Source organism: Lytechinus pictus, chromosome 13 (genome assembly GCF_037042905.1).
Source record: "Lytechinus pictus isolate F3 Inbred chromosome 13, Lp3.0, whole genome shotgun sequence".
NCBI classification, from domain to species: Eukaryota; Metazoa; Echinodermata; class Echinoidea; order Temnopleuroida; family Toxopneustidae; genus Lytechinus; species Lytechinus pictus.
Window position 1 is genome coordinate 22308306 of NC_087257.1, and position 23697 is coordinate 22332002.

At 38.4% G+C, this 23697-nt stretch overlaps 1 protein-coding gene across 2 annotated transcripts; it reads left to right on the forward strand.

Moving 5' to 3' along the window:
* The first annotated feature begins 182 nt into the window (after positions 1-182).
* LOC129274312 (angiotensin-converting enzyme-like) lies at positions 183-22436 on the forward strand. Of its 2 annotated transcripts, XM_064108787.1 has the most exons (14): positions 183-245; positions 3571-3788; positions 4326-4487; positions 8029-8122; positions 8882-9025; positions 10090-10278; positions 11214-11311; positions 16907-17079; positions 17345-17571; positions 17810-17954; positions 18841-18939; positions 19340-19462; positions 20414-20589; positions 21302-22436. In XM_064108787.1, exons 1-14 carry the CDS (start codon positions 236-238, stop codon positions 21388-21390), a joined length of 1947 nt encoding a protein of 648 aa, XP_063964857.1. In that variant the 5' UTR covers positions 183-235; the 3' UTR covers positions 21391-22436. The 2 variants fall into 2 exon arrangements, with proteins under 2 accessions (XP_063964857.1, XP_054767120.2); XM_054911145.2 differs by lacking the exon at positions 183-245 and having other exon boundaries at positions 3430-3788.
* Positions 22437-23697: the final 1261 nt, after the last annotated feature.

The window sequence follows — 23697 nt, forward strand, 5'->3', positions numbered from 1 at the left end:
TTTTAACGGACGGGTCTGAAGGGGAATCCCAAAATTGCCGTATCCCGTTAGTGGTGTGCGTCCATATGTCTAGAAAAAGATCAGAGATGCATGTCACAGAAATACAATACTATATCGTTTACAATTCGTTGGGTGACGTGAGCATCTAAAAGAAATTACGCCATCTATAGTTATGTCCTGGTCTTTTTAATCGAGTCAATACAAGTCATGCTCTGCAATTAAGAGGATCTAGCTTATGTACCCGAGTGAGTAAAAAAAAATACACCTCACAAATCTCCTATTTAAAGAAAAGATATGTAATGAAAACATTATTATCATATATGGCCTGAAAGAGTATTTTCTCCCAAATAATGTAATACCATATCAATGAGGTATGTGTTAATGCTTGGATAATTCCTTGCAATGCTTGGATAATCAGGAGGTATAATCTTCTATGATGTAAAGTTCGAATTTACGCCGAAGTAAGACATGGCTGCAATGAATGAATCCAGATGTCGATGATCATAATCTTACATGAGTTAGTAAACATATTTGCAAATCCCTTTTCAATGAAATTAACTTTAGAATTGATACTAAAAAGTGTTTATTGGACAATTATTATGTTAATTATTGAAAATTTGTTTTGCGATGGATTGTAATGCAACCCTTGTAGGATTATGTAGGATTATATGGTAACTGTCGGATAAAACGTCCGACAAGTCCTTTCATGAAACGCCCCACAGGATTCATGAATAATATTGCAGTCATGCCTCACTTTGGCGCAAAGAATAGACCAGTTCGTAGTTACTTCTTGACAATTTTGGTCAAATGACCTTTCATTTCTTTCATTATGATAGGCAGATTTCAAAGCAAGATAATACGTAAGCTTGCCTTACATAGCAGGATGAAGAAATTGAATAGACCGGGGGAGCGTTTCATCAACATTTTCATCCGACAAGTTGTCAGATCTGAGTCTTTCCTTGATTTTGATTGGCTGTGAGGCACTGTTACTATGGTAACTGTCGGATAAAACAGGACTTGTCGGATAAAACGTCCGACAAGTCCTTTCATGAAACGCCCCCCAGGTGACTAGAATAGCACACCAATGAACACTTTATGAAGGTATTTGTTGCATTCCTACTTTGAATGCATATCATATAGCATGTTGCACGATGTACTTGGCAAACTGTGAAATACCAGTCGTTCGTGGATGCATTGTTGTTTTTTGTGGATGTAAATGAAAACCACAATTCAAAAGAATATATGAATAATTAAGACATCAAAGTTGATGCTTATCTCATTAGATTTTAAACCACCATGTCACTTTAGTACAAAATGACCTTCCTCTGATCATGCGTAGAATCTTTTGATCATGCGCAGAAAGGAACTACGAACTGGCTTATACCTACTGATTATCCAAGCATGAAGACGGTACAAACCACATAAATATGGTATTACATTATTTGGGAGAAGATTCTCTTTCAGGCCATACATGATTTTGTTCATGACATATTTTTTCCTTAAACATGTAAAATGGGGATTTGTGAGGTGACAAGTTTTTTTTTACTCACACCGTAGAATGCTACCTTTCTTTAACTGTGTGTTATCCTCATGAACAAGATAATTTTATGCAGTTAGTTGAGCGCGAAGCGAGAGCGGATTTTTATTTAGATTTAGTGACCTGAAAGTTTTACCATTTGCCAAAACTTACTTATTTTCTTCATTTATTTTCCTTTTCCCTTTTCTCTCTCCTTGCCTTTCCCGTTTTCTTCCTCTCCTTATCATGCTTATAATTCGTCTATTACTCTTCTATAAGGGGCTCTTGTTCGCTCCGCCCCACCCCTGGATCCATCTATATACCACCACCGTGATATCATGCTATAGTTAACATGTTATAGGTGGCTTGCAATACAAATTTGTAATCAAAGTAAAATGTATTTCAATAGCAAAGTCGCCATGTTCATGGCCCGCGTGACGTGTTTAGGAAATTCGATTGTCATTCCTCTCGCCAAGATAATAATCATCATAAACACATGTCAACTGAACAGATGAAGTACACGTTATAGGGGGCAAAGGAGAACCCGGCCTCCCTGCCTCTCCTAAATACTCGGCAATAAACGTTCTGAGTGAAATATTAATCTTGGGAAGGGGAAAGGAAAGGTGATAACGACAATTAAGAGATGGCTATTTTCTCATCCAATAGGTTAATGCCGAGCAATAAAGTATGACTTCGCTCTGACCCATCCTATATTTTTAGGTCTTACTATTGATAACAAACTTACGTGGAATGCTCATATCAGCAATATTTGCAAAACTGTTGCAAGAAATATTGGAGTCATCAACAAACTTAAAAATGTTCTTCCAGCACAGACGCCATCCATGTTGTATTGTGCATTAATTCTACCGTATCTTAATTATGGGATTCTGGCATGGGGAAATGCCTCTCAAACGAGACTCAACAAAATATTTCTACTTCAGACAAAAGTACTGAGGATAATATGTAATATGCCCTTTAGAGCTCATACGGATGAATTGTTTCGTCAAAAACGTATCCTTAACGTCATTGACTTGTACCGCTTACAACTATTCCATTTCATGTATCAGCTATAGATAGAAATAGTGTATACCTATGTCCTACAAAATAAATTTATGAGTAATAATACCTTGCATTCATAATACCAGACAGTCAAATGACTATCACTTACCCAAAACAAGAACAGTATTTTCGAGCAAAACTATATTTTTCACAGGACCCAAAGACTGGAATTCTTTAGACAGAGTAATAAAAGAGGCATCTACTCTGAATCGATTTAAATTACTCATCAAAACATTTCTTCATACTGATTTAATCATATCCACGGTAGAGTTGAATATTTTAAAGTTAATATATAATTTTGTATATAGTGTATACACATTCGTGTTACAGTGTTTATATCTATATTAATTTATAGAATTTGGCTGATAATTTTGCTATATTCATATCATATTACCCTTATATAATTTCGATAGGGGGTCTACAGCTTACAAGCTTTGCTTTTTAGTAAACCCCTCCACCTTTTTTCATTTTATTGGTACGTTTCAAAACTGCATATGCAGACGATGTATATTCTACTGTAAATGATTATTATGAAATGTGCTTTGAGAATTTGTGGAATATGAATATATGAATAAATAAATAAATATACGTCGGTCCAAGTTTAAAATGGCACCAATAACAGGACTTCTCACTGTCAACTTTGTACATCTTGGGATTAGATTGACGTATAACATCAGAGCAGTTTTATTTTATTTTGTATGTATGTTTCTGAACAAAATACGTTTCTGAACGAAATACCCCCTCCCCGACTCCCGCTTTGGAAAATCTTGGCTCCGCCCCCTCCAAGCTTCCGAAGCTGTCATGGGGCGACGCGGCTGTTCATGAGTTCACAAACAGTTACCGAGTTTACTTCTGTCGGTGTGTTAAAAAGGAACGGTATAGCATAGGAGTTGCTTCAATTAAGAGAGTCATAACGAAAAAGTGTATGATGTCTCGGATAAAAGGAAGTTCTTGCTTTAATATGGGTCATATATTTTGGACGATCTGTTTCCTAGGGACAGTTCATCTTTGTTTCTCCATCGAGACCGATTTCGAGGGGAACAGCAGGATCATCAATAGGAGACCAGTCCGACAAACTCTTAGTACGACCCTCGAAGATGCTCAGGAGTTTCTTCGTGTGTACAATGAGGAAGGGTCACTTGCCCTCTCTACCGCTTACGGAGTGATGTGGGATTACGAGGCTAATATAACGGATGAGAATGCAGAGAAAAATGTGAGATTATTTTCTTCTCCTAACTCATTTTCACCCCTCATTCTCTAACCCCAACCTCACCCCTCTCTCCCCCAGCCCCCCTCCCCCCTCTCTCTCACTTTCGAATACGTATCCTGCCACTCACTATATATTTCTATGTCATAATGGACAATGCAATGCTCTGTCATTGTGGTCATTCCAATTTGCATGATTTGCGAGTAATTATTATAGTAACATAAGTGTAGGCCTACATGTAATAGGGGTAATATCATAATTTTAACGAGGGTATAGATAACGCCTTTTCAGTTAGCCGAGAGAAGATATTGCGGAATGAATATTAGTTTCAAGGTGAATTATAATAAAAATCGTGTATCGCAAAGTAATTTTTAGGCCTTTCGACTATTAATTGTCAGGTATTCAGATCAAACCCAGGGAGCTTTTTCCTAGTTAAAAAAAAAAGAAAAGTGAGATAATACAAACACAATACACTTTAAAAGAAAAGTTTAAAAGACGTACATTCCGCCGAGGATAAAATAATGACCTTTTTTGTATTTTCAGGCTGAGGCATCGCTCAAGTTGGCTCTATTTGACAAACGATCGGCAATTAAGGCCAAGGAATTCGACAACGTCGTTGCTGATTTCCCCGCCGAGGTCCAACGCCAGTTCAAGTTCATTCGTGACATCGGTATAGCTGCACTCGACAACGAAACCATCGAAGAGGTCAGTGACGTAATGAGTCAACACATTTGAGGGGCAAGATCTGACGTATCGGGCAAAATTTATAAAAGGTTGCGAGCGAGCAAACATTTCGACGTTTTTTATTACAAAAATCCAATATTTGTGATAGATTTTGACAAAATACTCAGAAAATGATACCATATTTCACACTTCTGTCTTTCATTTCCTCTTTTTTTTCTTGGTCGTGTCTTGCCCTCTCCCCCACCTCAATCTGTACGCCACTGGAAGAGGCATTATAAGATGATCTGCGTAAATCACCACTTCATTGTTTCCAGGCTGAGACTGACCAGCTCGATAAAGCCCGATCAAGATATTTTAGGCAGACGTCAATTTACCTTAATAAGAATAATTAGGGCCGTCTGCACCATCCCTAGTTTTCAAATGAGCGCGCTATTTCTGATCCGGCAAATTATCCCGATCTGAACAATCTCGAGATTATTTGCAATGGAGACGCAATCATCGCGCTAGTTCGTAGGATTAATCTCGAGATTGCAATCCCAAGTCAACTTGGGATTATTTGCAAAATGGCGCGCTATTTTACGAATTATCGCGCTAATTCGTAGGTGCAGACGCACTCGGGATTATTTATTCACGGCGTCAGACTATAATGCATCGATGCTTCGCTCGAGCAGGAATCGCTCTTCTTGCGATGGTGGCATGGTGGAGACGGGGTTTCTTGAATCTCGAGATAATAATTTAATTATTCAACAGGCAGCATGGTGTTCTTTACACCGATGTCTTTGCAGTGTGGCTCCCTTCTAGAATTATTAAGACATTTTCGAAATATTCGAGGTGCATGGTTAGAGCGATGTCGGTAAAGGTAAAATGGTGTCGATCATAGCAGATGACCCGATCACCAGCTGAAGTGGTCTGATTGGCGCCGATAGTATTAGATTGAGCCCGATCACATGCCGAACTGGACCGACTGGCGCCGATCACAGTAAAATGGCCCGATTACCTGCTGAAGAACTGAACTGGCGAGCCCTGATAATATCTTGATCGGGTCCTATCGAGTATGGGAACTTAGCAGAAGGGTAAAATCAGATAGTTACAAAGGAAACACCGCCAAGGTGTGTCTTACTTAGACTCAACAATGTTTTGGATGTAATTTAGGTTTTCATTGGCCTATCTCGCATTCGGGGAATGTGATTTTAGTATTTCAGGTGAGATACGCGCGGATCATCTTCTTATTATTTGTGAACCATGCATTAATAATGAAATATATATATATATATTTATAATATATATATTATATATCATATATTTATATGTATATACAGTGCGTCCCAGAAAAAACGAAACCGAGATTTAGCGATGATTTATCATAACTTAATCACAAATACAATAGACAAATGACCTACCAATGTAAAGCTTAGAATCTCCTCTTTCATCTGATATTACTTAGATTATTCCTCATTCACGCATGAGTGAGCAAAAACAATTTGAAGAAAGGATACCAAAAACTCATTTGGCGGGGGGTATCTGAATTTTAAAAAGAAAATCACATGCCTATAAAGTTCAATATCTGCTCTTTAATTTGATACCTTAATCACAAAAAATGGTCAAGAAGTAAAAAAGTTACGTTCCCTCGAAACAATGCTTGTATTTCCATAATTTCATTAAATAAACGTGTTTTCGCCGGTTTCCCACAGAAGATATCGCATGGTTAACAAAAGACTTCATGATCGTCAACAAAACGGAGTGTCGAGTCAATTTGAACGCTAGCCTGTAAAACCTCTTCATTTTATGAAATTATTGAAATTCAAGCCTTATTTCAAATAACCAGAACTTTCTTATTTCTTGACCATTTTCTGTAATTGAGGTATCAAATTAAAGAGCAGATATTGAACTTCTTAGAAATGTGGTTTTCTTTTTTAAACCCAGATACAGCCCGCCAAATGACTTTTTGGTATCCCCTCTTCAAATTGTTTTTGCTCACTCATGCGTAAATGAGAAATAATCTAAGTAATTTCAGATGAAAGAGTAGATTCTAAGCTTTACAATGGTAGGTCATTTGTCTATTGTATTTGTGATTAAATTTTGGTAAATCATCGATAAATCTCGGTTTCGTTTTTTGTGGGACGCACTGTATATGTCTTTTGTTGTATTTTATTACAATTTTCATTGAAAAATCTCATGTCATCAAAGAAAATGAGCCGAGCTTTTATTCTTATTAAAATATACTTTTCGCGTGTTCTTTTTCTGCCTTAGATTTCATTTTCCTTTAAAATCATTTCTTTGGAGGGGATGGATCATTGTCAGCAACTGTGAAAACAGTTTGATACACCATGGACCCTACACGAACTTCCCCTTCTAAAGGAAACACAGTAATCGGTGACAGCTGAGTTTTGGCGAAACTATTTATATGCATTTCGTTCCATTGGTTCCATTTCAGTTTGAATTCATTGGACGTTTCATTTTTTTTATTTTTCATGACTGTATTCTTTTCTTTCTCATTATGCTCCCCTTTAACTACCTCAGGCGATGGTTCGTTTAGGCTCCACTACACTTCACTACTATACCGCTACCCTCCGCTCCACCTATCCGAACATAGGTTTGGTGGACACCATGACTGCAATGGTGGAGCGGAGGGTAGCGGTAGTAAAGTGTATAGTGGAGCCTATACGAACCATCTCCTGAGGCACCCTTTAACTAACATTCATCAAGCATTTTTAGCATTCATAAGTCAACAGCTGGCAATCTGTTTCACATTGGAATGGTTAACCAGTGGAAGCCACAAGGGAAAAGATTGATGGAATTTGAAATGTAGAAATTAACCAGATTGATTGACTTTTCAGTACTTTCAAACTTAAATATTTAATTGCCTTCTTTTCTATTAAAAGAATACTAGACTGACCGCTGCCCTTGTTCAATATTTGTTTCCATACTATTTTTATTGGCCAAAGTGACCTGTATTCATGTTCCGTTTAAAGTTGAAGTCAACTTCAAATCTCATTGGGGCCATCTTTAGAGCCAAAATCATGTTTATGAAAAAGTATGTAATAGTTTATCATTCATGCCTTAATTTTAGCATCAAATTTTTCAACAGCAGGCAAAGAGCCCCCTAGCTTCGATGAGTTTGAACTATTATTGGTTTTGGGACTATTTTTATAACAGTTTTCGTATATTCTTTAAACCCAAAACACTCTTGAAAATGGATTGGTTTAAAATAGCAATTGTGATGAATATGTCCGACAAAAAATGGCTAAATTAACAAAATTGGTTAGAATCTACGATAATTTTGGTTGAACAATTTTATCGATGTGATAATGTTCACCAGTTGACAGATTATTTTGACCTGGCCCCGTAGCACAAAGATTAGCGAATAATCGCTAAATGAATTGGCCTATCAGGATCGCCGTTATATGCGTAGACTGACTAGGAACCAATCAGAATCCGTCTTTCAAATTAGCGGTTAATCGCTTACCTTTGCGTTACGTCGGAGCCCATGCAGGCCTGTTTAAAAGTGTACTGTATCTGTACATCCATTCCTTCATAATTGTTGTTATATTTGCTTTAACAGTATGATGGAATTATGGCAAAACTAACTGACAATTTCAGTACGACCAAGATATGCAAGCCCGACAATGATTCGTACTGTCTCTATTTAGATCCTGGTGAGTATCGGGTAAAGTTCACTGGGACAACTTCAGAGTCGGAGTTTTAAGGGTGCTAATTACTTCCGAAAGAGTAAACAACAAAGAAAAGGGTTATCAGTACAAAATGAAGACCATTTCGTCTCCCAAAAGATGGACAAGGCCCACCTCCCCCCAAAAAAAGTCATCGCGACATTTTACGCCCCCCCCCCCAGTTTATCCGCGCCTGAACTCCTCCGGGAAGACATCTCCCTCGGTACCTCAACGATTTGCCCTTGAAGAAGATGGGGAGACAAGTATAGGCTTGCTCAGGAAAAATAATGGTATGGACAATTTTCCGGGTATGGGCTGTAACCCCCCCCCCCCCCTCTCCCCCGGGAGGTTATCATATCATGGTAAAGAGTTAGGGGGGAATCGATTTGAAACGTGAATACTTCTGAATCATTCAGCATCTTCAATTTGTGTGTGTGTGGTTAATGGTAATAATACATTGCAAAAACACCGATGTTGTCAACCCAGTATTTAAATGCATGTATAAAAAATATGGCGTAAAAATAGGGGAATTGGGGCCATGGGCCCTCCCCCTCCTTTCCAGAATAATTTTCAGGACAAATAAAAAAAAAGGGAAAAACAAAGAAAGAAAAGGAAAGGAATAATTCTGCATCATGTTTGCCCCTTCTTTCTTCCCCTCACCTTTTTTTTATATATCTTTACCATCTTCTGCTTACGTAACTCTTACCCCTCTTTCTCCTTTCTTCCCTTCTTTCCTCATTGTAATAGGTCTCGAGTCCATCTTGGCTTCGTCAAGAGACTGGGAAGAGAGATTATGGGCATGGAAAGGTTTCCGCGATGCAGTGGGAATACCCAATAAACCCCTCTACACAAAATACGTCACACTTGCCAACCAAGGGGCGAGGGCAAGCGGTAAGAAATAATATTTCGACAGATTGCATCAGAGAGAAAATTGTTAAATGAAGCAAAGGAAGTCGCGATTGCACAGACATCCAACATGAATGTTTGTCTCCAACTTCCCTGTTACCAACACATGTATGTCCTCATGCACACACACACACCCACACCCTCGCACACACACAATACACCACTCTCAAACACACACCAAGTAACCGAGCATCCTTACACACATGTTGCAAGTTAGACTCGCATTTTTGGTGGCAGCGGTGGGATGTGGCATATTTTTTTTCTTTTAAATAGCCAGCGGGATGCATTGTTTCCTCATAGGTGAAGGGCAATGCTCGGAATATTTGTGCATGTTCAGAATGTCGTGATCAATTAATGAGAAAGAAAGTATTGATGCTTGAAATTATTCATTTGTTCAGTTCTTCCGTTTTCTGTGTTTGGGGTTTGTGTTGCATCTTTTACCCCCTAAAATCTTAATTACAATACACCATATATTGGGTTGAATACATCCGATCTAATTACTGATGGACTCTTATTGGTCCAACACTACCATGGCTAACCCAATTTGGACTAACTATATGGTCTCATATTCACTTGGTCTAATTTGTAGTAGGTCCATGGTCTGTCATTAAGTCTGATGCCCAAATGGCAGAATGTCCACTTCGTCTATACATGGACCTACTAGTTTGCTAGTAGGTCCATGGTCTATACTAGGCTTTGTCAAATAAAAATCTAGGTCGTAAAACGGTTATTCAAAATATAGCCTTAGTGCAATTAGACCAAGTGGATGTTAGACGGAATTTGTTTAGTTTAAAGCAGACAAACTGTGATAAGCCAGATAAGATGACAAAGAGTGAAAGAATGTGCATATTAAGTTTTTTCACATAAGTATAATTTGCCCAGACAAGTACCCGTGATTATCAACTCGGGTATGTATAACTATTCCAGATGTATGCCGTTGACCGAGTGTCAATTCAGATGGGAAACGCTTAAATATACTTTAAAGGCAAAAGTTAGGTTATAGAGTTCAATGAACCAACTAACATGTTTACTCACTAACCACGCCTTAGGGTACGAGGACCAAGGTCATTATTGGAGGGCCGAGTACGGTGATGACATCGAAGAAAAGGTTTATGAGATGTACAATGACATCTTGCCTCTTTACAAGCAACTTCATGCATATGTGAGGAGAAGGCTTCATGGGGTGTTCGGTGACAATATCGATGTGAATGGAGGGCATCTTCCTGCTAACGTTCTTGGTACGTCGGTTTTCCTCTAAAATTCCGGAGTTTGTTCGTTTTGCTGTATAACTTAGTCATGAAGTCATGAGACATATGTCATTTGAATTGCATTTATGAATATTATTCTACAATGCGATAATCAACTATGTATATTGTGTGATGTTATTGTGGAAAATAATTTAAATAAAATTCGATGGGTCTAGAGAAGGATCTGTAGAAGGGTTTAGATTTAATGAAAGTGATGATAATAATTATGTTGATGACATTCACAATATTAATATATAAATATATATATATATATATATATATATATATATATATATAAAATGTGTGAAGTTATACATGTACATGAGGCATGGCGGCTTGTCATTGTTCAAAACCCACCTTCACCCGACGAAGGAAATTATAATTGGAATAGTGTCGAAAATCTGTCTATCTGACGGTCAATCGGATCGGGGTCGCCCTAGCCACTAACCCGTCTCTGTGGTCTAGTGGTTAAGGCACCGGCGTTCAAAGCTGGGGTCCGGGTTCGATTCCCGACAGAGACATTTTTTCGGCATCACCAATTTTTCCAAAGGGTAGATAGCTCTGGGGAACCTTGATTTAAGCTACGCCTACCATTGTTCTCTTCATCCATTTCTTTACAATATATATATATATCTACCAAACTTTTTTTTCAAGGCCCTTAAAATAATGCTATGATGCTCAGCTTGTTGTAGCCTATATGTATTCATTATCAAGCGGGTAAAGAGTGGCAATGAGAGATCAGAGTAAACATATTTTCAAAGATCATTTTATCATGACTATCAACAATTTATTCTATTTCTTTGTAGGTGTAACATGAAGTTTGAGCTGAACAACTTATTTGTGATTGTGTTGACCTAACTTTTGTAGTGTCTTATTCGATATCAAATGGGTACTAGTTCATTTGTATTTTTTATTTTCATTTTTAGGTGATATGTGGGGTCGTTTCTGGGACAAGATGTATCCCATGGTTGTACCCTACCCGGATCGCCCAAGTGTAGATGTAACCGAGGCTATGGTGGAAAAGGTATGTAATATCTCTAATTGGCTGATAAACACACACACATACCCACACACAATATATATATATATATATATATATATATATATATATATATATATATATATACTTCGGGAATACTATCCTTGTATAGAGTGCTCGATGTCCTTTACAGGAAGAGCTTTGAATAATAAACACAAGTTCACAAGGTTGACTGGAGGTTCATCAAATTTAATTGCAACTCTGAGTTTCACGCAACCTACGTGAGGTGCGATCTTCAGGCAACTGATAAAACATTTCAATACCATTGAACAATGCATGTCGCGATCGCGCGAAGCGCGTTACACCAAACACGCACATACTGGGCGCAGGAAACTAGGTAACCAGTGCGCGCTGAGGTTTTTATAATTTGAATGTTTTTCAAATAATCGATACTCCGCGATTAATCGATAATTAGATGAGATGCCATAGAATTGATAATAATGAAAGTGAAAATGAAAATTATGTCTATAAAGGCTGCATCACTAGTATTGGTGATGTCACTGCATTATACGATGTGCGTGCATGGTGATTACGGAAGATTGTCTTTGAAATTGCATAACTTGAACTTGTTTTGGTGGCGGCATTTCGAAACGAGTTCTGTGCGTTTGTTCAGCAGTGACTGCTTATCAGCGTTAATAATGAGAAGTTTTTCGGTGAGGCACAGGTCACATCTCTTTGTCTCGTTGGCACTGGCGTAAATCCCGGGGGGGATGGGGGGATATATCCCCCCCACTTTTCGAGGAGGGGGGGATGGCCTGTACAAACATCCCCCCCACTTTTTACGAAAGAAATGAAAAAATAATCACAAGAGATAATTGTTTTATTGGTGAATATTCTTCCTAAAATACCGCTTAACAAATAAAACAATATTATTGAATCATAAAATGCAAATAAAGAGCCAGTTTACCATTTCCAAACGAAATACCTATGTCCTTATTATAACATTGAAGAGAAACCCCCGTTTCTTCCAATTCATCAATGTTAGGGTCTTTGGAAGGGATTAAGATGGAATGTCAAAAAAATATGAATGTAATCTCTAATAAAACCATTAAACCATCATGGGGTAAAAAAGATAATAATATTGGAGGGGTATTTGCCATATGGACATACAGTGGCGTAACTACGGGGGACATGGGGGGCACATCCCCCCCCCCCCCATCGGCTGACCAAAAAAAAACGGAGAAAGGGGGAAAAGGAGAAAAGAGGGAGAAAGGAAGAGAAACATAGTGAAAGAAGAAAATATTATTCATTATAATATTATATTATATTATAATTATGTTATGTTACATTACATAAGAAACATTTTTATCATAACTTTATGATTTGCCCAGGGCCTACGTCTTCATTGTTCCTGGTGCTCCCACTGTCTGTTTAACGAGATATATAATCCTGTTGTACTAAAACATCCCGTTTACAAGTCAATACAAACCAAATATATTTCCTAGCACTTGAGTTTAATATCATTGTTTTATGTAGTGACATATATGCTTCTTTTTCATGTCTCAAAAAGTGATTGCCCCATGTTAAGGTCTTCGTATATATGAAACATTTCCTGTCCGTGATTACGTTCGCATTAGTGGATTGGTGAGATATGTCTGCTCTTCATGAATTCCCCAAATCAGTCCTTAAAATGTCCCTTCTTCTGATCTGAATATCAAAAAATTTCAGCTCGCGCTTCGCGCTCGCATCATTTGGTTAATGAAATACGTAGGGTCCTAGTTAATTCCTACAAAGAAACCTTAGAATGCCCCACTTCAGGTCTGAATTATCTAAATTTTCAGCTCGCGCTTCGCGCTCGCATCGTTTAGCCAGACAGGTACCTATCATAATTACACAAATTTGATTATAATGTCCCTTTTTAGGTGTGAATATGAAAAAAATTCAGCTCGCGCTTCGCGCTCGCATTATTTGATCAGTGAGATACATATCCGTTTAATGACATTGTCCTTAAGTTGTCTCTATTAGGTCAGTATAACTGGCAACTGAGCGCGCTCACTAGCGCACTCACTCAGTGATTTAAAAAAATTGCTGGTGCCCCCCCCCCCCAATGCCGTGACCCACGGTACGCCACTGTGGACATATCAATGACAATTCCTTGCATATCTAAAAACATGATTGCAAAAAATGCCAAAATATTTCAGTCATCCCCCCCCCCCACCCATCAACACGGATTTACGCCAGTGCTCGTTGGAGTATGCTTGCGCATGGCTGGCGATGGACCACTTGATGGTATACGTCGTGTCGCATCGTTTCAGGTCCCAGATGAACTTCGACAGTAGATGACGTTGGTAGCCAGCAGCTCGGCCTCAAAATCACCATCAGCTGTAACCTCAAGATCGTGAACTTCCTCGACGTCACTCTCAACTTGAACAACGGCAAGTTCTACCCGTACCGGAAGCCAAATGACCAACCCATGTACGTTCACAAACAATCCAACCATCCACCATCAATCATCAAGAACCTACCAGCTTCCGTAAGCAGACGAGTGTCAAATATCTCCTGTGATGAAGAGACCTTCAAGAAAGCCGCTCCAATGTATGACAACGCCCTGAGATCCAGTGGATACGCTGATAGCCTGTCCTACACGAATGACCAACCAAGACGGAAAAGAAAAAACAGGCAGCGTAATATCATCTGGTTCAACCCACCATTCAGCAAGAACGTATCAACCAATATCGGCTGCATCTTCTTAAAGCTGGTCGACAAACACTTCCCAAAGAAATCCAAACTCAATCGCATCTTCAATAGAAACACGCTCAAAGTGAGTTACAGCTGCATGCCGAACGTCGCCAGCATCATCAAAACTCACAACAAGCAAGCCCTGAAGGTAGACAATAAGTCAAACAGCAAAACGTGCAACTGCCGGAAAAAAGACCTCTGCCCTCTCCAAGGGAATTGCTTGGCTACCAACGTCATCTACAACGCGGAAGTAACAACCCCAGACAAGAGGATGACCTACATTGGCCTCACGGAGCCCCCCTTCAAGTCCAGATACTATAACCACCTCCAATCCTTCCGACACGAACGGTACCAGAACAGCACGGAACTGTCGAAGTTCATCTGGGACCTGAAACGATGCGACACGACGTATACCATCAAGTGGTCCATCGCCAGCCATGCGCAAGCATACTCCAACGAGACAAAGAGATGTGACCTGTGCCTCACCGAAAAACTTCTCATTATGAACGCTGATAAGCAGTCACTGCTGAACAAACGCCCAGAACTCGTTTCGAAATGCCGCCACCAAAACAAGTTCAAGTTATGCAATTTCAAAGACAATCTTCCGTAATCACCATGCACGCACATCGTATAATGCAGTGACATCACCAATACTAGTGATGCAGCCTTTATAGACATAATTTTCATTTTCACTTTCATTATTATCAATTCTATGGCATCTCATCTAATTATCGATTAATCGCGGAGTATCGATTATTTGAAAAACATTCAAATTATAAAAACCTCAGCGCGCACTGGTTACCTAGTTTCCTGCGCCCAGTATGTGCGTGTTTGGTGTAACGCGCTTCGCGCGATCGCGACATGCATTGTTCAATGGTATTGAAATGTTTTATCAGTTGCCTGAAGATCGCACCTCACGTAGGTTGCGTGAAACTCAGAGTTGCAATTAAATTTGATGAACCTCCAGTCAACCTTGTGAACTTGTGTTTATTATATATATATATATATATATATAAAAGATACAAAGAGCTTATACATTGTAGTTCCAACAAAGTTTATTTCCAAGTCCAAATTTTCGACGTAAACCCCCGGGGGGGCCACTTACATTGACGAGTGGATACCATGCGCGACCAAAAAAACACGTAAAAAGGATGTCTTTTTCAAGATAGGGCACGTTACGTACGTAACGTGATAAGGGTGTCAAAAACACAAAAATATTGAAAAAAGGGTATCTATTTCGCTAGGAAAAATATACGTGTTTAGGGTCAAATGTGCGGGGATGATAAAACAAAATCAAAATGTTTTATAAAGGATGTCCTTTTTGCCCCAACACTACGTGTTTAGAGTCCGATTTGCGCGAGGTGTGGAAGGTGGGGCCGTACTAAACCAAAATAATGGTGTCTAAAGGTAAAACCGACGACCGACGGACGCGTGACATAACAATAAAATAGGGAATACTTGCTAAGAGTATCGTTTTGTTTCCAATTCTTGTTAAGGGGTGCATTTTCAGAATATGGAAAATACATCGCTGTACTTGTTTAGGGGCTCAGTTCTGGGAATACTTGCCAATAGTATTTGTTTCCAATACTTGTTAAGGGTAGGGTTTCACACGCCAATACTTGTTAAGGGGTGCATTTTCAGAATATGGAAAATACGTGTTTAGGGTGCTTTTCAAGACCCCGTGGTCGCGCATGGTATCCACTCGTCAATGGAAGTGGCCCCCCCGGGCGTAAACCTCACGTCTTCGTCAGGGGAACAAAGCTCACAGTGACAAGATATTGAAATGGTAGATGCACTCATGATTATGGTAGTCATGGAAACCATCGAAACGCGCAGGTAAAAACAACATATATATATGTGTGTGAGGGTGTGTGTGTGTGTGAGGGAGGATGTGGGTGTATGTACATTTATACATCATTACTCTTTCCCCATAATCACCCCACGCATAAACACCCACACACTCACATACGATTCTGTGCCATATGCCACCTCTCAACCTACTTTCATCAATGTTAGGAATACGGTAACCGATTTGTCCAATACAATTTCGAGTATTTTACATGTTTGAAGTCAACCAACAGAATGGAATATTCGCATATACTCCTGTTTATCACCCGTGGGTACATTATGCTATCGCCGTATCCGTCTAGGTTGAAAATATTAATAAGTTTTCGCACCGCGACGCAGAACGGATTGAAGAGTAAATATGAAAGTGTCCGTTAAATGACAAAGAACAGCTTTGGGGGTCTTTGTCGATGATTGGAGAACCAGAACAGCAGTTAGTGTCCTAGATTTCGGAGCTGTCGGAAAATTGCAAATGTGTCGTTTGTGCACTGAGAGTCAGGACGAAACTGCTGTTCCAATTCACCAATTTCGACAAAGACTTCTTGGGAGCTTTTTTTCAAGAAGGGCATTTGACAATACATTTACTGTTTTCTTGAATCTGTTGTGCATCACATTGCAAAAACTTCTTACTATCAACTCTGACCCGAATCAATCAATATGATGGCAGCGGTGGGATATAAATCAACGATATCAAAATGAATTGGACAACTTTTATTTATGATAAACAAATGTGCATGGTAAAGAAAGCAATCAGTTCACACTGAATTCGCTTTTTTCCTGATAATGACGTGTAAACAGCGTAGCACACTCAGATATAAAATCGAATTTCGTTTAGAAGTTTCATATTCGATTTTCAAGTTTCGCCAATGGATATAAAAAAGGGTACAAAATACGTCCCTAAAGTCATCTGCACGCGGACTCTGAAATAAAACGTTTCCAAGAAGTGTTTTAGATCACAACAACATTGACAAAGAAATATTCATGCACTGAATGTATCTCCTGGAGCAAACTGGAGCAAACTGAAAATCTATTCAAGGATAATTTTTCAAATTGCAGGGTTACAATGCTACGCATATTTTCCATACGGCCAATGAATTCTTCACTTCGCTGGGCTTGATTCCTGTGAATGAAAAATTCTGGGAAAACTCGAGGTTCACTCGACCCTCAGATGGACGAGAAGTAACCTGCCACCCCTCAGCTTGGGACTTTTTCTATATGGATGACTTCAGGTAATGACACTGTCCTTTTTAATGATATTGGCTTTAAGTAATGATCACCTAGATGATGGTGTTTTACAATTTCCATTCGTTATTTAGCTGGTGATAGAGGTACCTAGACCTTGGCACTATAAAATAGTATGGCAAGAATTTGACAGAATCAAAATGGGTAAAGATGCAGTTAAATTGAGAGATTTTGAACCCACATCCGAACCAAGAGATCGCAGATAAAGTATTATTCGGCCTCTTTTCTGCTCCTCATGTCTTCTCAATGCAGGATCTTGATGTGTACGGAGATCACTATGCATCACTTCATGATCGCACATCATGAGATGGGTCACATCCAGTACTACCTCCAGTACAAGGATCAGCCTCTACCACTCAGAGATGGAGCCAATGGTGCTTTCCATGAGGCCATCGGGGAAGTCATGGCACTGTCCGTATCGACACCAAAGCACCTCCAGGAAATAGGGCTGTTTGAGGGTTTAGATGAAGGGGACATGGGTAAGTGTACGGTTTTTCTGAAGCCCCCGGCCCCAGCACAAAATGTCATCACTAAATGAAGGGCATTTAGTCTCCAGAAAAGTGTTGTTTTGTGTTTAAGTTCCACCCCCTCTTCCTTTTTAGGGAGACCAAGGGGATTAGACGTTTTACCCCTACCCCCCCCCCCCCCCGATCCGCCACTTAGTGCTCAATCAGCTGTAATCTCTCGAAGGGGTACTGTTTTCTTTTCTTGCCGCAGAAACCGATATAAACTTTCTTCTCAGGACGAGTTTGGCGTCCATCGCGACTTTGCCATTCAGTCTCGCGTTGTCGCAGTGGAGATGGAACCTGATGAGGGGAGAATACGATGTCGACAACTCTATGGGACCTTGGTGGAAACTCAGGTGATCATCAACATTTTTGACCAGCTATCCCAAAACCAACCATAAGTCGCCAGGAAAGGTTCGCTGTCCATAGCCAAACAAATTAATTTGGTCTTAAGAAAGTGAAAAATAGCTGATCTGAAAGAATAATTCTTCTTTTTCATGATGTTAAATTGTAAGAGTTTCTTTAACACCATTTTCCCGGGCTGCTTGGGAGTCTCGCTGAAATCGAACAGTCTCAATACATCCACAGTGTGAAGATCTCATGCTTGAGTGAACCCAAACTTCAAATCTTGTTTTCTCCTTATTGAACACTGAATTTCTTCTACAATTAAGTAGTTTAGAGGGTTTTATATAATTGAACAAATTTCATATCTTTTAAAAGCTTATAGGATGAGCCTTTTCGAGCTGAATCAAAATCTCATAATTCCCTTTGGACAACTTATCATAGGTGATATGTGGCAGGTCAAGTCAAGTTATTCACTGTATTGAGCTAGCTTTTTCTTCAATATCACTTTTTTTTTCAAACATAATTAGGAACATACCAAGAAACGCAGAATTGTTGTCCATTTTCAAATGAAATAATGTATTGACTTGAACATACAACATACTTTCACTGAATTATCAGCAAAACAAGGCACTTGACTGCTTAATTAGCACAACGCATCGGAAAGGGGGAAGAGTAACGTTGGAAATTATAAAGTAAAGCTTGTAATAATATACGTAGATAATGATATGCCTTACTAATATAATAAATACCCACGACCCTCAGATTCAAAGACGAGGGTCGGAATAAGACATGATTTCTTGTATCGTCATCGCTGTAGTTATTGTTTTATCTGTATGCCTGATCAATGCGTGCATGATGACGATATCGCATTTTTTTAATTCTTTATCACCGATCCAGAAACGATCTCACAGGCGTAGATGCACCAGTTGAACGTTCCGACGATGATTTCGACCCAGGAACGATCAATCATATTATTATTGATTATCCTTTTATCGGGTGAGTTAGAATGCTATATGAAATCGTATAAATCATAATATTCCCATTTCCCTTTATCTGGGAGGTATTTAACAGAAGTCTTCCATTCTATTTAAAAAAGATATTTCACATCTTTAGAATAGCACACAGTCAACATTAACATGATCAAAGTAAGTTAGGATATGTCTTTATAAAATGCACATTCTTTAATTTCCTTACAAATAAAAAAAATACAAGCAAAATGGACAGCTAAAATCCAAGACAATGATTATTCATTTATTTCAATGATGATTGAAATGTCTTAGTCTGAATGGAAGGAATCTTAGAAAGTTTGTGTAGGTCAGGATTGACTATAGATATTATGCTAATATATTCAGAATATCTGTAATAATTGACCAAAATAATAATTAAATCCATATAGGTACTTCATTCGCACGATCCTCCAGTTTCAGTTTTACCAAAGTCTTTGTCACGTGGCAAATCACACTGGCCCTCTTCATACATGTGACTTCTACAATTCTAAAGAAGCTGGACAGAAACTCGGGTAAGTTATCAAAGTGGCATAGTTATCCTATTATAGTTTCTACGAGTCTGTGATGAGATTATGATGAATATTTAAGTGGCAGTGCATGGTATATTATTTTGATGTGGAGGGGGGGGGGGCACTTATGTGACGTCATTTTGATCTCAATTATAATAATAATAAAGATACAGGACCCAGCCCCCCCCCCCCTTGATACTCATCTCTCTTTTTTGCTCCTTTCACTTGGACCTCCTGATTCCCTTTTTTCTTCTATTTACTCTGCTTTTCTTTGAAAAATTGAGATTGAGTGAATGATTGATCGATTGATTGATTGTTTGGTTGAGCTGACCGAGTGATTGGTTGGGTGCCCGATCGAGTGATTGATAACATTGTGATAACATTGATTGACTGTCTGATCTATCGTTGACTGGTTAAACAATTGATCAGACCACTGATGACGGAATAAAGTTATTGATTGCATGCCTGATTGATTGATTGATAGGTTGGTGTTGATTTATAGATTAATGATTGATTGTTTAGTTGGTTGGTTGATTTAATAATTGATTGGTTGATTGATTGATTGATTGATTGACTGATTGATTGATTAATTAATTGATTGATTGACTGATTGATTGATTGAATGATTGATTGACTGATTGATTGAATTATTGATTGATTAATTGATTGATTGATTGATTGATTGATCGAGTTGTTGATTGATTGATTGATTGATTGACTGATTGATTGATTGACTGACTGACTGATTGATTGATTGGTTGGTTGGTTGGTTAGTTGGTTGGTTGGTTGATTGATTGATTGATTGATTGATTGATTGATTGATTGATTGATCGATTGATTGATTGATCGAGTTGTTGATTGAATGATTTATAAATTATACAGAAATTATTTGATCATGTAACAAGTTTTTAACAGTGAACTGATAATCAATTTGCCCTTGTCATCTACATGAAGTAACATGCTAGCGATGGGAAGGAGCAAGCCATGGCCGGATGCAATGGAGGCCCTCACTGGTCAACGCGAGATGAAAGCAGACGCCATCTTGGAATATTTCCAGCCTCTCATGGAATGGCTAGAACGAACGAATGCAGAAAACGGAGAGGTGATCGGATGGCCCACTTCCAATGCAGGTAATGAGACTCCCCCTCCCCACCCCCCCCCCCCCCCCCCCGCTACCCTTTCCAACCCCAGGGGCCCGTTTCATAAAGAATTTGCAACTGTTGTAGCTTTGCCATTTTGGCAACCACCATGGAAACCTTGATTTTGATTGGCTGCTGAGCCCTGTTACCATGGTAGTTGCCATAATGGCAAAGTTGCAACAGTTGCAAGTCCTTTATGAAACGGGCCCCAGGTATTATATTCGAAATCAAATTGAACTTAACATACATTATATACTATATATATATATATAGTCTACGGATGCTTTCCCCAAGGATTGGTTTTGGTGGGTTTTTTTTTTTTTTGTTAAGATTTATCTTTGAAATAAAAGGATTCAAAAATCATCCAATAGGATTATATTTCATAAGAGAGTTATCAGGGCCTTTTTCATTTTGTATGTACATGATTTGTTTTTTGTATTTTTAACCTTATACAGCTCACTTGTATTTCGTTCAATGAAACGAATATGCAAATGAATAAAATGAAATCAAATTGAGTGGAATGTGGAAAAATTGAAATTATCCCTTCATTTTATTTTTAATTCATTTTGCATGCTGTTGCAAGGACAAATCGAATTTGAAGAATCATTTCTATAAGTGAAAGCAGATAAAATAAAATGTATGAATGTTTTCTTATTTGTTATCTTCTTTGATTTTATTTCTTCTCTCCATTCACATGATTCAGCTGCAAGCGTGAATTCATCGAAGAGTATCCTCTGTCTACTAGTTCTCCCCCTCTTGGCCTGGTTGCTGATACATCCACGGACTTGTTGATTTACTGTTGTTATCTTTTTTTATCACGTCAATCACAATTATATGTGATGACTGACACTCATTAATAAATTGTATAGCTTATTTAGCCCATTTTTAATTTTAACTACTTTTCGTTATGCATGCTTCAAGTATAAGTGAGTAACACTATTTGAAAAGACGGTGCAAAAAAGTAATTCATTGTATTCTGTTAATTGTAACCTATCCATCTGTTATTATGCAGAGTTCCAGGTGTAGACAACCCACCCCCCCCCCTCCTCTCTATCTATTTCTCCCCCTCCCTCTCACTTCCCAGCCCCCCCCCCCCCTCGCTCCCCCCCCCCCCTCTCTCTCTCTCTCTCTGTCAAACGCACACAGACACACACTCACCCACACTTGTATTCTCTTCTATTCTCCGCAATATCCCTTTTTTCAACGTGCAATTTTGGTATTGTTTACGTTTAGGGAGGGATTTCGTCATAGAGCAATTACAAAATTTATAACAATTTATATCAGTTATGAAATATATATAAAAGAATATTACTCTCCGTATATTGCTTGATACGATTATATAACTTTTGGTAGTATATGAATTTGGAATGAACATTACGACGGACGCTTGTTTCTGTCATAAAACAAAATACTTGGAAAATGTACTGTATAATGTAACTCATATAATCTAAGGAAGTTTATTTGCCGTATGAATGTTTTGTATATAGTATACACTAATAAAGATGAAAGCATTGTATTGTGGGTAATTAATACATGACAGTTGATTAGTTCAAGATTCGAGCTGTTCAAATCCAAAGCATATTCAAGGTGACACTGACACCGTGCCTTTAAAAAGGTTTATCAGTTAACCTTTTAAAGAATCCTGTTCCTGTGATATTGATGTATTTTTTTCCTCCTCTAATGCAACATGTAGCGAAATTCCTGTTTTTTATCGGCTCTCTTCAGTTGACATGCATTCATCATTATGCAACATGTAACCGAAATGTTTGACTATTTCCGTAAAGTATTGTCGGGATTAATGCATGTATCTTAATAAACTCAAATAAAGTGTACAGAAATTATTATAGCTGTATATATTGATTTTATTTGTTGCTGTTGTCTGCCCTATGACGGATATCTCTCAATCAAGCTATTTTTGTTTTTTTGTGAATGTCCATGCCGGCATAAGTGTCATGGACTTGGCGACTTATCGATATATTTTTTCTTGACATGTCTAGGTTAATTTCCATATTTTACTTACAAGGATATTCATCTAACCGTAGAATAGATTAACAACAAGTCGATGGAGCGACATAGGTTATTTTTCACCAACAAAAACAAGTTTGTTTTCCCGCTGACAAAAAAAAATATCAAGTCGACTTAATAACAGAAATTTGTGCCTTCTTTGCGAGATTATGTTTAGTTATACTGCACCGAGATTTTCAAACTAGCGGTGATCAAGTGGGGCAAATAAACACTTTGGGGCAAAGAGCCAAAGGCTGACAGGAAGTTTTTGGCCAGTTTCACAACAATCAAGCGCAAAGAGAGGGGCTAATTTTTTTTTTAATATACTGACGTGAAAAGGAACCTATGACAGACTACTTGCAGTGACTCATTATGATGATAAGATAAGCTCGAAGTACAACAGCGCAAGTTGACAATTTCAATATTTAGATATTATAACTGGACGTTCTATGCACTTGTAACCATGAAAAGTAAAAAAGCGAGCTGAAAATTGTTGAAATCTAGCCTCTTTTTTGTAATGAACATGCAGGATGCGTATCTCGCTACAACAAATAATGAAAACTCTAATCGCGAGAAGAATAATTTGTGCATATTGACTTGAACACTGGATTATCAAGCCTCTTGTTATCCTATCGAACATATCACGTATTTATCTCACTCAACAGTCTCTGTGAGCGCGAGCAAAATCTTTAATTCTAGATAATGACCAGAAAGATAGTCGAAATTCCAATCGTTTCTCCCTTTATTCCACTTTTCTTACTCCTTACTTATCTTACCTTTCTTTTTATTCTTCCTTTAATCCTTTCCTTCCCCTTTTCTCCTTTTTTCTGCTCCACGTAAAAAGGGAAGAGCCAAAGCGCTTTGGATGTCCCTATATTTGAAAAGAACTTCTTTTCATATTTTATATTATAAAATTGTTGCGACAATATTGCCATAGAGATGCAGCTTATTTCTTTTGTGAGAGATGATGTACGTATATAAAAATGTTATAAAATCGGTTAATCAGGAAATAGGCCTAGGGACTTGTGCCCGGGGGGGGGGGGGCACTTCCATTGACGAGTGGATACCACGCACGACCATGGGGTCTCGAAAAGC

What these genes read in the sequence shown, in the direction of transcription:
- LOC129274312 (XM_054911145.2), top strand. Translation starts at nt 3,501, where the DNA reads ATGATGTCTCGGATAAAAGGAAGTTCTTGCTTTAATATGGGTCATATA. An exon ending in TCTTCCTGCTAACGTTCTTG is followed by an intron (nt 10,279 to 11,213) that starts GTACGTCGGTTT and finishes TTTCATTTTTAG; the next exon opens with GTGATATGTGGGGTCGTTTC. An exon ending in ATGGCCCACTTCCAATGCAG is followed by an intron (nt 20,590 to 21,301) that starts GTAATGAGACTC and finishes CACATGATTCAG; the next exon opens with CTGCAAGCGTGAATTCATCG.